At 40.8% G+C, this 17,348-nt stretch overlaps 1 protein-coding gene across 1 annotated transcript in view; it reads left to right on the forward strand.

Moving 5' to 3' along the window:
• LOC129680936 (pyroglutamylated RF-amide peptide receptor-like) overlaps positions 1-17,348 on the forward strand; it is a 76,551-nt gene that overhangs the window by 47,969 nt on the left and 11,234 nt on the right. Inside the window, exon 2 of the mRNA XM_055612816.1 lies at positions 16,799-16,957. Coding sequence (XP_055468791.1) covers positions 16,799-16,957 — 159 coding nt within the window. The remainder of the gene's footprint in view (positions 1-16,798; positions 16,958-17,348) is intronic.

Here is a 17,348-nt window from a genome sequence, read left to right on the forward strand (position 1 = left end):
AAATAGTAAGAGCTGGAGGGAACGGGAACTCCACAAGCAGAGCAACAGAACAAGATAATTTGAACACAGGGAACTTCCCAGGGACTCCTACTCCAACCAAGGACTATTCGTGGAGATGACCTGGAACCCCTGCACAGGTGTAGCCCATGGCAGTTCAGTGTCCAAGTGGGTTACATAGTAATGGGAAGAGGGACTGCCTCTGACATAATCTGATTGGCCTGCTCTTTGATCACTTCCCCCTGGGGGGGAGCAGCCTTACCAGGCCACAGTAGAGGACAATGCAGCCACTTTTGATGAGAACTGATAGACTAAGATCAGAAAGAAGGAGAGGAGGACCTCCCCTATCAGTGGACTTGGGGAGTGGCATGCATGCAGAAAGGGGAGGGAGGGTGGGATTGGCAGGGGAGGAGGGAGGGGCTTATGGGGGGATACAAAATGAATAAAGTGTAATTAATAAAAAATAAATAAAAGATTTAAAAAAAAAAAAGAACAAGACTGAAATACAAGAAACACACCCACCGATGGAGAGGTGGTAACTGGTGCATCCACTCGGAGATCAGAGTGGAGAATCCACACAAAGCTAAAGAGAAATCTAGCACATGACAGAAGCATCCATGGCAATCAGCAAGTTGCTAAAGGCAGCGGTGCAATGTTTCAGCCTTTTCTGTAGGTCAGGGAGCAAGCGAAGTCATGATTAGCAGATAAGCAGTACAAGCAGCACTTTCAGTAAATCACTGCATAAATCAACCAACCTGTATCCAATATTCATCCTTATTTAACTTTACCAGCTACACCACTCCTTGGCACATGACCAAAGGACTTGACATCCAAGTCCAGATACTTGCTCAACCATGTTTATTACTGCTCTGTTCACAGTAAGGGAAGAAATCAAAACAACTGAATGTTCTTCAGCAGATGAAAGGATTTGACTGGATTTAAGGCTCACTGCTTGACACGGAACCCATGTCCGACACTGCTTTGTCAGCCAAGAGCCTGACTATATAGGCATAGACCTAGGGAAAAAACAATCCCAATTGTTCTGCTAAAGTAACATATTAATAAGATGATTCCTGACAACATCTGCTATACTCACAGATAGTATCTTACTTAGCCATCGCCAGAGAAGTTTTCAATACAAAGATCCAAAATTGGTCAATGTGCAGAGAGTGAGGGGCCTTGGAATAGTCAGTTCTAAGTGGGACATTTTCTTTCTCTCTTAAAAAAAATTTATTTATTTTGTGTATATGAGTGTTCTATCTGCATTTATATGCCAGAAGAGGGCATCAAATCCCAGTATAGGTAGTGGTAAGCCACTATATAACTTCTGGGAATTGAACTCAGGACCTCTGGAAGAGCAGACAGTGCTCTTATACACTAAGCCATCTCTCCAGCCTCCAACTGAACTTTCTTTCTTTCTTTCTTTCTTTCTTTCTTTCTTTCTTTCTTTCTTTCTTTCTTTCTTTCTTTCTTCCTTCCTTCCTTCCTTCCTTCCTTCCTTCCTTTCTTCCTTCCCTCTCTCCCTTCTTCCCTCCCTTTCTCCCTTCCTTTCTCTTTCTTTCTTTGACAAATACATGTTTTACTGATGATCAGGTACCAGCCTTTCCATGACATGGAGTCTTTATATATCTAATGAGAAATTTTATGCAAAAGACTTATCAAATAACTAACTTTAACCTTTACTGATGATCACAGCTTCTTTTCATCAGTATCTTTCTCTCAGGACTTAGCAGCTCTGTCAAAGGGAAGTACAAAGATTGGAAGAGTCAGTAGCGATGGAAGACCATAGGAAAACTCTGCCTTCCAGACACAGCAGGACTAACACATGTATAAATTCGCAGAGACTGTGGAAACACACAGGGGCCTACATAGTTCTAAGCCAGAGGGGTCTGTCTTAGGGTTTTGCTTGCTTCAATGAAACACCATGACCAAAATAGCTTGGGTTAATTGGTTTTACACTTCCATAGCACTGTTCATCATCAAAAGAACTCAGGACAGGAACCTGGAGGCAAGAGCTGATACAGAAGCCATGGAAGAGTGCTGCTTACCGGCTTGCTCCTCTTAGCTTTTCCAGCCTGCATTCTCATAGAACCCAGGACTGCCAGCCTAGAGATCACACCACCTACAATGGGCTGGGTCCTCCCCCATTAATCACTAATTAGAAAAATACCTTATAGGCCTACCTACAACCTTATGAAGATTTGTTGTTTTTTTTTAATTGACATTCCCTCCCTTCAGATGACTTCAGCTTGTGTCAAGTTGACATAAAACTAGCCAGCACAGGTCCCAATGCTGAGAGGGGACCCCATCCCTAATCCAAAAGGTATCTCTGATCGATAACCACTTATAAAGGAAGTCTCACTGTAAAACTATATAAACTATACTTGAGGGCAGGCCTCACAACCAGCAATAGATGACAGACACAAAACAAACTCTATGGCATGTTTTGAAATGTTTTGTCTTATAATTTCTTTGAGAATTTTTTCTTTTAACCTTAGTTTTCTTTTGCTTATTTAGTATGGTTTCAAACTTTGTGGGTTTAAAAAAAAAACGGGGTGTGTGTGTGTGTGTGTGTGTGTGTGTGTGTGTGTGTGTATCTGTCTTCATTTCTTGTGATTTTTCTTTGGTTTTGTTTTGTTTCTGATTGCATTGTTTTATTGTGTTTGATTTTTTAATTGGTCTTGTCTAGGCTGTTTTCTAAAGAGATAGAAAAAGACAGCATGTAGTTGGGTGGGTACAGACATGGGAAGGATCTGGGAGGAGATGATGGAAGAGAAACCATGATCAGAATATACTATATTATTTTAAATTTATTATTTAAAATTATTTTCTTTATTTTATTTTTTATTATTAGTTACATTTTATTAACTGTATCCCACTCCCTCATTCCCTCCCAACCCCTCCCTTCCTCACTCCCTCCCTCATCTCCTCCCTGCCCCTTTCCAAGCCCACTGATTGGGGAGGACCTCTTCCCCTTTCATCTGACCTTGTTTTATCAGGTATCTTCAGGACTGGCTGTAAAGTCCCCCTCTGTGGCCTAACAGGACTGCTTCTCCCTTGGAGGGTGGGGAGGTCAAAGAGCCTGCCATTGAGTTCCTGTCAGAAATAGTCTCTGTTCCCCTTACTATGGGAAACCAATAACTGAGCTACCATGGGCTACATCTGAGCAAAGGGTCTAGGTTATATCCATACATGGTCCTTGGTGGAGTGTCAGTCTCATTAAAGACCCCTGTGCCCAGATATATTTGGTCCTTGTGGAGCTCCTATCCTTTCTACATCATACTAACTCCCCCTTCTTTCATATGATTTCCTGAACTCTGCTGAAGGTTTGGTTATGAGTCTTAGTATCTGCTTTTATACACTGCTAGGTAGAGTCTTTCAGGGGCCCTCTGTGGTAGGCTCCTGTCCTGTTACTTATATTCTCCTATGTCCAATGCACATCCCATTTGTCTTTCTAAGTAAGGATTGATCATCTTACCCCGGGGCCTCTTTCTTGTTTGTCTTCTTTAGGTGTATAGAGTTCATTATGTTTATCATATCTTATAGGACTATATGAGTGAGTATATACCATGTGTGTCTTTCTCCTTCTGGGATACCTCACTCAGAATGATCTTTTCTAGATCCCACCAATTGCCTGCAAATTTCATGATTTCCTGGTTTTTGATTGCTGAGTAGTATTCCATTGTGTAAAAATACCACAATTTCTGTATCCATTCCTCCGTTGAGGGACATCTGGGTTGTTTCCAGGTTCTGGTTATTACAAGAAAAATTATTTTCAGTACAATATTGTATATATGGAATACTATTCAGATATAATGAAAAATTAAATAACAGTTTGTATACAATGGATGGAATTAGAAAACATTATATTGAGTGAGGTAACTCTGACCCAGAAGAACAAATGTTTTATGTTCTTTCCAATCTGAGGTTCCTAGCTACAAATCTTCAGATGTGAGTATAAAACCTGAGTAACTGCAGAAACCAGGAAAGTTCAAAAGAACTATTGTGGGGCTTGGGGGTGGGGAGCGATGGAGAGGGAAACATGATGGTACAAGTGATCTGAATTCAGGGGGGAGAAGAGGCTCTGTTGAGGGAGAAGAAGGGAGATAAAGACAGAAGGAGGACAGAGGAGAATAATAGTAAGTTTATCTGAAAAAGTCATAAGGAATCACACTATTTACTATCTACATAAAATAGTCATAATATACACAAATTGGTGTATTAAATACATAGGTATTTTAAATAAAAAACTTCCATTTGGGCTGACAGTGTTCCATCTGATCGCTGAAGAACATCTAACAAAAGCCTCAATACAGGCATGAGAAGCCCTTTGTTGAGTGGTTGGTCAGAGTGGTTCAATAGACTCCCTAAACATTATAGGTTGTTGCTATTGCCCGTGGTTACTCCTGAGGGGTGGAAGGTAATTTCCTCTTTTTAAGAACTTTACACCCTTCAGAAAAAGTGTCCAGAGGCCCATGAGCTGCAATTGACTTCAAAGCCTACTTTTTGAGTACTGTTTATAGTGGTTCCAGAAGGCACCATGCAAGCTTCCAAAGGATGGAATCATCAACAGTCCTACAGAGATTTCACATCTATGAAGCATCTCAATGATCAGCATGGCATGGTGACCCTACAGGTGCATGATAACATACAGACTTTCAGGTAACCAATAGCGCTCTAATGGCCCTTAAGACAAGCTCAAGATGATGAATAACAAGGCTGGTACTGAAAACCTAGGTAACTGACCGTGCTAATGGAATCCTGATTATTAGAAGAGAATCTACAACCAATAATTTACTAAACCACCACAGTCCCTTACAGTAATTTATAAGCATTTGACACAGACAGACAACCACAAAAACCCCACAAACAATCAATAAGTTGAGTTGTGGATCCCAGTCCCAATGGATATGTGTAGAAAATACCTCCTCACCTTAGGCTCAGGGAACATTTTAAAAGAGGGGGTGAAAAGATTTAAGAGCCAGAGGCTTAGAAAGTTTGCTCTGACATTATGTACCCTAGTATTATCAGAAACTCCACCTTTAAAAATCTCACCAACAGGATCACTCAAATGTGGGCTAAATAGGACAGGAATGAACCTGCAATATGCACAGGGTGAAACCCACAAGGCCCCGACCCTACAGAAAAAGAACTATAGGCAACTGAGGAAAGCTGGGAGCAGCAGAGGTGGCCTACCCTAGGGCAGATCACACCAACTGGTTGTCCCGTTCCAGTCAGCCTTGAAAACATACATACAAGTAACATTGTGTGGACTCGGTGGGTTATATTTGGGAATACGTATGTTTATACAGAAACATACATCCATACAAGAAGAATTGGTGAAAAGAGAGACCATGGATTTGAGGGAAAGCAAGGGAGAGTTAGCAGGGAGGAAAGAGAAGGGAGAAATGTAATAAAAATACAGTTTCAAAAATAAAACAAGAAGCAAAGAAGAATGCATCCTATAATCCCAGCACTCAGAGAGACAGAAGCAGGTAGATCTCTGTGAGTTCAAGCCAGCCTGGTGTACAAAGTGAATGCAGGACAGCCAAGGCTACACAGAGAAACCCTGTCTCAAAAAACCTAGGAAAAAAATTGCACAGTGATGTATGTGCTGTTGAAAAGATGCAGTAGCTTTTTTTAAACCAAGCACACAGTCATCAACAAGGTTAGAAATAGATTTAGGATATGGTTTTAATTAGGTGAAAACTTGTATTCATACTAAAGTCTGTGTGTCAGTTTTAAAACTGACTTATTTGTAATAAACCTGGAATCTTCCCAGGTCTTCCTTAGTGACTAGAGTTACATAAACTGGCACGGATGCAAAGGAACGTTCTACTGAAAAATGCAATGGCTTCTGTGAGTCTAGCAAATGACCTGGATGTTGTCATTACTAATGACTCCATATATATAATATATATATATATTATATATATATTATATATATATTAAATATATATATATATTTAATAAAAATCAAGTTTAGAAGACTCCTTTCCTCATTCTTTATGTAAAGTATCCAAAAGAGCATTCCATACATTTTCTCTTTTTACAATTGCGTATGAATACTAGTCTCATTTCAAGTAATAAAAAGGAGATGACAAGTAAACCTAAGAGTATCTGTCACAGTAATGGTCATACAGCAAGCAGTTATTTTAGTACAGACATCATGATACACACACAGCCATGCTCAAGGGCTGTGTGCCTGTGAGTTGAGCGTCTCTCCAGGCAGCAGGTAGCACCTATAAGGTGACATCGGACTGAGCCATGAGCAGGGTGTCACGTCTGCAGTTCTGCTCTCTCTACCCAACCTCTCCTTCCCAGTCCAAGTCTCCCTTTCTCTCCTGCCTATTTCATCTCGCTCTCTGTTCTCACCTAGTATGTGTGCCCTCTCACTACAGTAGACAGCTTCTCTTTTCTCCCATGGATTCAGGAAACATCTCTCCTTCTGGAGCCATGTCTACCTGCAAGTTTTCTATGCTAGTCTGCCATGTCTCTGCCTGGTTCCAGGAATAGAGGACTTTCTCTGCAGAAATCCAGGCTCGCTGACCTCTCCATGCCTGTTTGTCCTTCAGAAAGGCTTTTTTTCCTGTAACAAAGCTCTTCCCCCTCTCCTATATTAGCAAAAGTTCAAAAGTCATGGAAAAACCATATCAAGAAGGTTGAGGTCAGGAAGAGGAAGGCAGCTCATGTTTTTGAAAATATTTATTATATAGTTGTCTTTGCTGTGAATAATTTAAATTAGCAGTTCTTAATCTGTGGGTCTCATATTAAATGTCCTGCATATCAGATATTTACATTAAGATGCGTAACAGCAGAAAATTGCAGTTATGAAGTAGCAATGAAATAATTTCTTTTTCTGCATTTTATGATTTATTTATTTAGAAATTTTATGTACATTGGTTTTCTACCTGCTTGTATGTATGTATGTATGTATGTATGTATGTATGTATGTATGTATGTATGTACGTGCATGATGGTGTCAGATCTCCTGGAACTGGAGTTAGACAGTTGTGCTGCCGTGTGGGTGCTGAGAATTGAACCTGGGTCCTTTGGAAGAACAGTCGGTGCTCCTAAGTACTGAGCCAGCCCTCCCGCCCTACAATGAAATAGTTTTATGGTTGGAGTCACCACAGCATGAGGAACTGTAGAGAAGTGTTGCAGCATTTTGAAGGTTGAAAACCACTGGTTTAAATTGCCGTGATTTCCCAATGTGTAGACATAAGTTCTATTCCCAGCACCCACAAATCTATCTTGTCAACCAAAAGGTAGCAAAAACAGCATATCAAGTAAGTTTAGTTTATTTCAAACAACAGCTGATAAAGAAGGAGCTGAAGGGAGCACACTGGTAGGTATTTTGGAGGTCTGTGGGGTCAGTATAAAGATGTAGTAATGAACCCCCAAACAGGCAATGCCCAAGGGTGGTCAGAGGTAATTAGTAACACAAAGTGTAGATCTTTTAGGATACATACAGCCACACCACCGCAAAGCCCCTTACATCTCTATTGCATTCTGTCAAAACACAGCTAGATCTAACTATGCTTGCCTGCTAGGGCTAACTTGCCTAGTTAGGGCTCAAAACCCAGCCTGACCATAGCATACAGCTGCAGTTCATGAAAGATACACTCTATACTTGGTTTATGGGCATTTTATGAAATACATGGGTCTTATGGTGGATGACTATTACTAAAACCTTTTTATAAAGGATAAAATTGAGACTCAGAGTGGCTAATCATATAAGTTAAGGTCAGAGTACATCATAACTTCAGGAAATATTCTATCTTAGCAAAATGGATAAAACAAATGCATTTATAATGAGATACACTGCCACAAAGCTTCTGATTTATTTGGGTAGTTCTTCCTAAAACATACTGATAATTAATGTGTTTATACTATAAGAAATGACTCCTGGTTGTTCCTTTATCCTTGAACTGTCTCAACATTTCTTATAAATAATTTGATCAAAACAACAGAGAAAAGTTTTTTCTTCAAGATGGGCTTACAAGTTTAGTCTTTTTTTTTTCATGTATCATACTCAAAACAGGATTCGAAGTAAGTTGATTGACTGATACCATAATAGCTCTCGAGACTTAGAAACATTTAGAGCACTGATGGTAAATTTCTGCACTTGAATTCTCACCTGTCATCTGGAACAAGGAAGGACCTTAATTTAGAACAGAACTATGATTTGGGAATCTGTAACAGGGAATGGAAATGAGTAGGGTTGAATCTTCGGTTGTCATTTAGAGTTCCAAAAAGAATGACGAAAGGAGTAATATCTGTAGTTACCTCTCCAGGTCTGTATTTTCTTAATCAACAGAGGGGAGTGAATTAACAAAAATTTCCACTCAGTGGACCCAGTTTGTTTCATTGATTTCAGGGTCCCCAGACTCAGTAATGTGAAAAGTCTAACACAAAGGTTGATGTAAGCTTGCAACACAAGAAAGTCTCTCAGTTTCTGTCCAGGTCACCTCTAACTTGAGTTTAATCATCCAGGGAGTTGATAGATGTCTTAGTTAGGGTTTTTTTTTTTTTTTGCCGTGAAGAGCTACTATGACCACAGCAAATCTTATGAAGGAAAGTAGTTAATTGGGGCAGGCTTACAGTTCAGAGGTTTAGTTTATTATCGTCATATTGGGAAGCATGGAAGCATACAGGCAGACATGGTGCTGGAGAGGTAGGTGAGAGTTCTATATCCAGATCAGCAGGCAGCAGGATGCGAGAGTGGCACTGAGCCTGGCTTGAGCATCTGAAACCTCAAAGTCCACTCCCAGTGGTATTTGTCCTCCAACAAGGCCACACCTATTCCAACAAGACCACACCTCCTAATAGGGACCCTCCATATGAGCCTATGGGGGCCATTTTCATTCACACTACCACAAAAATTCTGAAAAGAGTTTCAAATGAAGAACATCTAAAAGAGTCAATTAGAAAAGAGGAAGGGTGGAAATATGTGAGGAGCCAAATATTAAGAAAAGATTGTTGGTTTGTTTTGAAACTCTGACAACAAAATTAGAAGTGATTAGAACTAAAAAACAGTTTTCAATCAGAGCTTCTAAAATTGAATGGGATACCTTTTTCACATTGAGAACTCTTTGTAAGTTATTGTCATCAACTGGAATGCTTACTGAGCTGTTCTAAATATTAGGAATTTATCAATGGATAAAATCAACAAATATCTATTATGAGTAGAGAATTTTTCAATAAGTAATAAAACAAATTAACAAAAATCTACATGTATCATCCATTTATTAATATGCATTTATATAACATTAAAAATGTGTGGCAAAAGATTTTTAAAAGAATGAGAAGAGATGGCACTGGACCAGGACAGAGTTCCATTAAAATTTCCACTGTTAACCTCCTGTCTGCAAGCTTAGCAGAGCCTTTATTAACAGTGTCAGGGGTTGGCATTTCCCCATAGGGTGGGTCTTTGGTTGGGCCAGGCATTGGTTGGACATTCCCTCTGCTCTATCTTTATGCCTTCACATCTTGTAGGCAGGGTAAATTTTGGGTTGACGTTTTTGTGGGTGGGTTGGTGTTCCTCACCTTCTACTAGGAGACTAGTCTAGTTACAGTGTGTCCTCTTCTGTCTCAATGGACTCTGCTACTAGGAGTCTCTGCTTGAGTCCTTCTACTATCCTCTGAGGAGCCTACCCTGACTTAGGCCTCCAGCTCGTCACAGAGATGAACCCACCCTCAGTCTCTCTTTTCTCTACAGGCCTTCTGCCCTCTCACCTTCACTCTTCCCAGGTCTGATCTCCACCCTTATATTTCTCTGCATCCCCTCTGTGACTTTGTTCCCTCTCTTTGACCACTACCTCTTTCTATCTTATTTCCCCTTCTAAGTGAGATTTATGCATCCTTCTTTGGATCCTCCATGTTACTCATCCTCTTTGGGTCTCTACCTTGTAGTAGTTTATCCTATACTGTATGGCTAAAATCCACTTATAAGTGAGTACATACCATGTGTGTCTTTGTGGGTCTGAGTTACCTCACTCAGGATGATCTTTTCTAGCTCTATCCAGTGCCTCAAAAGAGATACTTAGACTCATAGCCAAACACTGAGTGATGAATAGGGAGTCTTGTTGAAAGTGGGAGGAAAGAGAAAAGGAGCTGGAGGTGAGAAGAGCTCCACAAGAAGACCAACAAAGCGAACTAAGCAGGGTCCAGGGGGCCTCGATGAGGCTGAAGCATTAGCCAAGAACCATGCATGGGCTGGAGCTAGAACTCCATAGAAAATGTAGCCAGTGGGCAGCTAGGCTTCATGTAGGTCCTCATGTGGGGACTACAATTAACATGAACTCTATTGAGCTTTTTTATCACTTCCCCATGACAGGATCGCCTTGCCAGGCCACAGGGGAAGAGGAGAAACTTAGTCCTGATGTGACTTGATGAGCTGGGGTGAATGGAAAGGGGGACTCCCCTTTTATGAGAAATAGAGGAGAGGGAGATCGGAGGGAGGGTAGAACTGGAAGGCGAGCAGGAATGGGGATACAAGGTTATAAGAGGAATACAAGATAAAAGATTAATTAATTAACTAAAAAAATCCATTGTTAATGACCAGCACGATAACATGCTCATGGATGCAATAGTGGTACAAACATTATGGAGATAACCAACTGTTCTCTGTTGAATTTTATGCCTGTGACTTCAAATCTAAGAACCCATGGTTGGAGATCCCATAGTGGTCCTCCTACTACGGTTATCAAACTGTCCTCTAACTTCATATCTTGACCTGTAGATTAGTCAAGCTCTGAGCCTTCATCAGAGAAGCTTCTTTGTACATTGGATGGTAGTTAACATGGAAGCTCACAACTTTTCAAGGTAAAGAGAATAAGTATCAGTGGAGTGCTCACCCACAAATGGGACATTTATAGCACTTTCCACCCTGAAGGTTTAGGGACTATTGAAAAATAGGGGAAAGACTTTAAGAGCCAGAGGTCATGGAGGACTGGGCAGATTCAGTGACTTTTGGACACAGCAGGGCCTCTTCACTCTTAAATTCACAGCATCTGTGATTGCCTACACAGTATCACTCAAAACTCCACTCAAAAAGCTGCTCAAAAGTCCAGCATGGAAAGAGAAGGGGTCCAAATCCTCTATCCCTAAATGGGGGGGGGGGAGGTCTATGGACTATTGTTGGCTTCTGAGGAAAAGAGAGCCAGTTTTCTATGGAGGTATACTTTCTGTTTAGATCAGTCATGCTCCAGCTGATGACCCAGGAGTTTATGACAGCACAAATTGGTCCCAATGAGTTAATTTTTTTTTTTAAATGGGACATGAAGTTGTGGGGTATAGAGAGTACAATGAATCTGGAAGGAGAGGTGGGGAGATTAAATTATAACAAAATTTCAATGAGTTAAAAAATTAAAATATGTATACTGTTTTTAAAGTGGTTGGCCTCATTGTAAAGATGAAACCAATGTTATCTGGAGAAACAGAATCAACAGGACACACAGAGAAATACAAAGAGTTTTTTTAATTTAGTTATTTTTATTTTTATTAATTACAGTTTATTCACTTTGTATCCGCACTGTACCTCCCTCCCTCCTCCCCTCCTAGTCCCACCCTCCCTCTTCCCCATCCCTGCCCCTCTCCCAGTCCACTGATAAGGGAGGTCCTCCTCCCCTTCCCTCTGATCCTAGTCTATCAGGTCTCATCAGGAGTGGCTGCATTGTCTTCTTCTGTGGTCTGGTAAGGCAGCTCCCCCCTCAGGGGGAGGTGATCAAAGAGCAGGCCAATCAGTTCCTGTCAGAGACAGTCTCTGTCCCCATTACTATGGAACCCACTTGGATACTGAACTGCCATAGGCTACCTCTGTGCAGGGTTTCCAGGCCATCTCCATGAGTGGTCCTTGGCTGGAGTATCAGTCTCAGAAAAGACCCCTATGCCCAGACTTTTTGGATCTGTTGCTGTCCTTGTGGAACTCCTGTCCTATGGGTCTTCCTATTTCCCACTTCTTTCATAAGATTCCCTGCACTCTGCCCAAAGTTTGGCTATGAGTCTCAGCATCTACCTCGATACCCTTCAGGGCAGAGCATTTCAGAGGCCCTCTGTGGTAGGCTCCTGTCCTGTTCCCTGTTTTCTCCCTCCTCTGATATCCATCCTCTTTGCTTTTCTAAATGGGGATTGAGCATCTCAGCCAGAGTCCTCCTTCCTGATTAGCTTCCTTAGGTGTAGAGATTTTAGCATGTTTATCCTATATTATATATCTAATATCCACTTATGAGTGAGTATATACCCTTTGTGTCTTTTTGCTTCTTGGATACCTCACTCAGGATGATCTTTTCCATTTCCCACCATTTACCTGCAAAGTTCATGATTTCCTTGTCTTTTTTTTTTTTTTTATCGCTGAGTAATATTCCATTGTGTTGATGTAACACAATTTCTGTATCTATTCTTTAAGTGAGGGGCATCTGAGCTGTTTACAGCTTCTGGCTATTACAAATAAAGCTGCTACAAACATGGTTGAACAGATGTCCTTGTTGAATACTTGAGCGTCTTTTGGATATATGCCTAGGAGTGGTATAGCTGGATCTGAGGAAGCACTATTCCTAATTGTTGGGAAAAGCGCCAGATTGATTTCCAAAGTGGTTGTACAAGTTTACATTTCCACCAGCAGTGGAGAAGGGTTCTCCTTTCTCCACAACCTCTCCAGCATGTGTTGTCACTTGAGTTATTTATCTTAGCCATTCTAATGGGTGTAAGGTGAAATCTCAGGGTCGTTTTGATTTGCATTTCCCTAATGACTAAGGATGTTGAACATTTCTTTAAGTGTTTCTCTGCCATTTGATATTCCTCCATTGAGAATTCTCTTTATCTCTGTACCCCATTTAATTGGATTAGTTGATTGGTTGCTGTTTAACTTCTTAAGTTCTTTATATATACTAGATATTAGTATCTCCATCCCTGATCTCAAGATGTACTATAGAGCAACAGTAATAAAAATTGCATGGCACTGGCATAGAAACAGAATGGTGGATCAATGGAATTGGATAGAAGACCCAGAAATAAACCCACACACTCATGGAGACCTGATTTTTGACAAAGAAGCCAAAAGCATACAATGGATAAAAGACAGCATCTTTAACAAATGGTGCTGGTCTAAGTAGATGTGTACATGTAGAAAAATGCAAATAGATCCATACTTATCACCCTGCACAAAACTAAAATCCAAGTGGATCAAAGACCTCAACATAAAACCAGACACACTAAACCTGTTCAAAGAAAAATAGAGAAGAGCCTTGAACTCATTGGCACAGGAGACAACTTCCTGAACAGAACAGGAACAGCACAGGCTCTAAGGGCAACAATCAATAAATGGGACCTCATGAAACTGAAAAACTTTCTGTAAAGCAAAAACCACTGTCATCAGAACAAAACAACTGGGAAAAAATCTTCACCAACCCTCCATCTGACAGAGGGCTAATATCCAGTACATGGAGAGTTTTAAATTTGAGGGAAAGGCTCACACTCTTATTCAGGCTCAGGTATCCCATTATCTGCTTTCTGGAATCTGAAGGCTCAAGAAATCTGGTGGTGTAGTTCCAGTATACCCCCAAGGGCCTTAGAATGTGATGTCCAAGGTCAGGGAAAGCAGATGTCTCAGAGTGGGTTTGCCCTCTCCACCCTACTTTTTATTTAAGTGCTCAGCAGATTAGATGTTGGCTATCCACACGGAAGAGAGATCTTTATTTAGTTCACATATCAAAAGGTTAATTTCTTTCAGAAACACATCCATAGGTACAGTCAGAAATAGTGCTTCACCGGCTGTTTAATACATTCATTATTCCAGTCAATCTGACGTACAGAATTAATCATCATAATGATACTTTAAGGGAGATTTGTGTGAACAATGTGAGAAAATTATTTTAGAAGGAGCATTTCAAGGAGAAAACAGCGTCATGCGAAGGGCTCAGGTGGATGTGTACAAGTGAGGGGGGGGCTGCCTTTGAAGTGTTTGCCCAGCTGGCCAGAGTGTTTGTGAAAGGAGATGAGAAAAATTTGCAACAAATTCTCAAGAATTATAAAAATATCATTAAAACACTGCTGTTAAGGTGGGTTGGCCTCATTTTGAAGGTGACTACAGGAATACAATGTTATTTGGAGAAGCAGCGTTAGTATGACATGAATTTGGACTATAGAACGTCTCAGGTTTCCTTCATGACTTGCTAGTTCTCTGATAGCAAATAATAGTTAGGAAGAGGCAAGAAGAACAGATGCTGTGTTCTTTGGAACAGGGTTCTCAACCTTCCTAATGCTGCCACCCTTTAATATGTTTCCTCATGTTGTGGTGACCCCACCAAACATTATTTTTATTCCTACGTCATAACTGTAATTTTGTTACTGTAATGATTCATGATGTAAATATTTGTCTTTTACAATGGTCTAGAGACTCTTGTGAAAGGGTCATTCAACCCCAAAGGGGGTCACAACCCGCAAGTTAAAAACCGCTGCTCCATGGTAACAACTTATAGACTAAATCTCTCTTTGTGTATCAAAGGGAATTTATAGAATGACTTACAGACTGACCCAACAATGGCTGGCTGTGAATGGAAGGTCCAAGAATGCAGTAGTTTCTCAGGCCACAGGGCTGAATGGCTCAGTTGTTCTTCAGTATACGCTGGAAGAAGTAGGCTCTAATGTCAGTGAAGGAGCAGTCTTGCAAGAAAGGTGAAGGAAAGCAGGCAAAGAACAAAACCTTCCTTCTTCCATGTCTTTATATAGGTTTCCAGCAGATTAGATCTAGATTAAAGGCATGTCTTCCTACCTAAACAAACAAACAAGCAAAAACCTGCTTGATTAGAAGTGGATCTTCCTACTTCAAATTAAGCAAAAATCTTTTCATTCTTTAATTCCATATGTAGTCAAGTTGACAACCAAGAATAGCCATCGCAGAGACCAAGAAGAGCAGACACGACAGAACAGGGCTTATGACTGAAATGGTAAAGGGCCAGGCAGAGCAGGTCAACATCTAACAGGTTTAGCAATGTATTCAGATGTTTAAAAACATCACACAGACTAAGGGAAGTATGTTTACAGAGCAGCGTCTTGCCCAGCCATGCCAGAGGAAGCACAGTCAGTTGAAAGGCTAGTGTTGGAAGACTTTTATAAAGCTTTGGGCAGAGAGCCAGGGAAAAATTAAAAAAGAAAATAAAATAAAAGTTATACTCTGAGACTCTGCTGGAGTTTTTCCCTTAGTATGACTCACAGAGATGCGAAAGGGGAGGGAAGAGTTGACCCTGCAGCTCAGACCCTAAGACCGTGTCATACTTCCCTGAACAAGAGTCATTGTTGTCATTTTATTTCTGAGTCAGGGTTTCACTGTGTAGCCCAGGCTGATTTAGATTTCATTATGTAACCGAGACTGGACTCAAATTCTCTGGGTCCTTCAGCATTTATCTCCCGAGTGTTAGGACTGTAGATATGTTCCCCCATCTCTACTTACTCACATGAATGTCTTTCTGCCTAATATCAGGATTATGTATGTATTTGTTCCCTCATTGTTTTAGCTTGCATAATTGTTTAGCAGTTAGAACATTAAAGTCCGATAGAGAAAGAAGGCATAAGCCCAAACATACTTCTTTAATTAATCTGTCTCTGTATTGTTGTTTTAATTATGAAGACTTGTGCAGAGGATTAAAATTAATTAACTGTACCAATTAAAAAGACACAACAAAGACATTTCCTCAACCATGTTCGTAGCAGCTATATTCATAATAGCCAAAATCTGGAAACAACCCAGATGTCCCTAAACTGTGGAATGGATTCAGAAATTATGGTACATTTACACAGTGGAATACCATTCAGCAACTAAAAACAAGGAAATCAGGAAATTTGCAGGTAAATGGTGGAATCTAGAAAAGATCATCCTGAGTGAGGTATACCAGAAGCAGAAAGACACACATGGTATATACTCACTTATAAGTGGATATTAGCCGTATAATATATGAAAAACATACTAAAATCTATACACCTAAAGAAACTTAGCAAGAAGGAAGACCCTGGGTAAGATAACTCTGTCCTCACTCAGAAAGGCAAACTGGACGGACATCGGAAGAGGGAGAAAACGGGGAACAGGACAGAAGTCTGCCATAGAGGACCTCTGAAACACTCTACCCAGCAGGGTGTTAAAGCAGATGCTAAGGCTCAGAGCCAAACTTTGGGCAGAGTGCAGAGAATCTTATGAAAGAAGGAGATGAAAGACCTGGAGAGGATAGGAACTCCACAAGTTGACCAACAGAACCAAGAAATCTGGGCCCAGAGGTCTTTTCTGAGACTGGTACTCCAACCAAGGACCCCTTGGAGATAATCTAGAACCCCTGCACAGATGTAGCCCATGGCAGCTCAGTGTCCAAGTGGGTTCCCTAGTAAGGGGAACATGTCTCTGACATGAACTCAGTGGCTGGCTCTTTGACCATCTCCCTCCTGAGTGGGGAGCAGCCTTACCAGTCCACAGAGGAAGACAATGCACCCAGTCCTGATGAGACCTGATAGGCTAGGGTCAGAGGGACAAGGAGGAGGACCTCTACTATCAGTGGACTTGGAGAATGGCCTGGGAGGAGATGAAGGTGGAAGGGTGGGATTGGGAGGGATAAAGGGAGGAGATTACAGCTGGGATACAAAGTGAATAAACTGTAATTAATATTAGAAAAAAGGACTGGTTTTCCAAGTGGATGTTTACTAAACTTTGACTCATTTGCATAGATATTTACACAGTAAAAAAAGAGACAGGCTAAATACTGTTATTTTTTTCATATATATATATATTTTTTTTTCTTTTCTTTTCTTGCCATAGGTGCCTTCATTTGCAAGATGGTGCCATTTGTTCAGTGCACGGCCATTGTGACAGAGATCCTTACTATGACCTGCATTGCTGTGGAAAGGCACCAGGGGCTTGTCTATCCTTTTAAAATGAAGCGGCAGTACACCAATCAAAGGGCTTTCACAATGCTAGGTATGTTTGCCATTTTGTATCACTGTGACAAAGCACCTGAATCTAAGAACTTAAATAAAAATGGATTCCTTTTTGCTGGTTGTTTCAGCCTGTGGTCTGTTGGCTCTCTTGTTTTTGGGCCCTTGAGGCACATCTTGTCATGGGGAACATGTGCCAGAGAAGGATGGCTTGCCTCATGTTAGACAGGAAGCAGAGGGACAGAAAGCAATGGTCTAGGGACAAGAATGCCTCTTAGAGTCAAATCCTTAGTAACCTATGCCTTCCACCCAGACCTGTGTCCTAGTGGACCATTCAACTCAAATTTATCAATGAATTAATATGCCTTTGAAGTTATAGCCCTCACTTCTCAAATCTGTCAGCTGACAAGCAAGCCCTCAACGCTGGGATCTTT

Source organism: Psammomys obesus, unplaced genomic scaffold (genome assembly GCF_907164565.1).
Source record: "Psammomys obesus unplaced genomic scaffold, mPsaObe1.curated_primary_1811, whole genome shotgun sequence".
Taxonomy (NCBI): domain Eukaryota; kingdom Metazoa; phylum Chordata; class Mammalia; order Rodentia; family Muridae; genus Psammomys; species Psammomys obesus.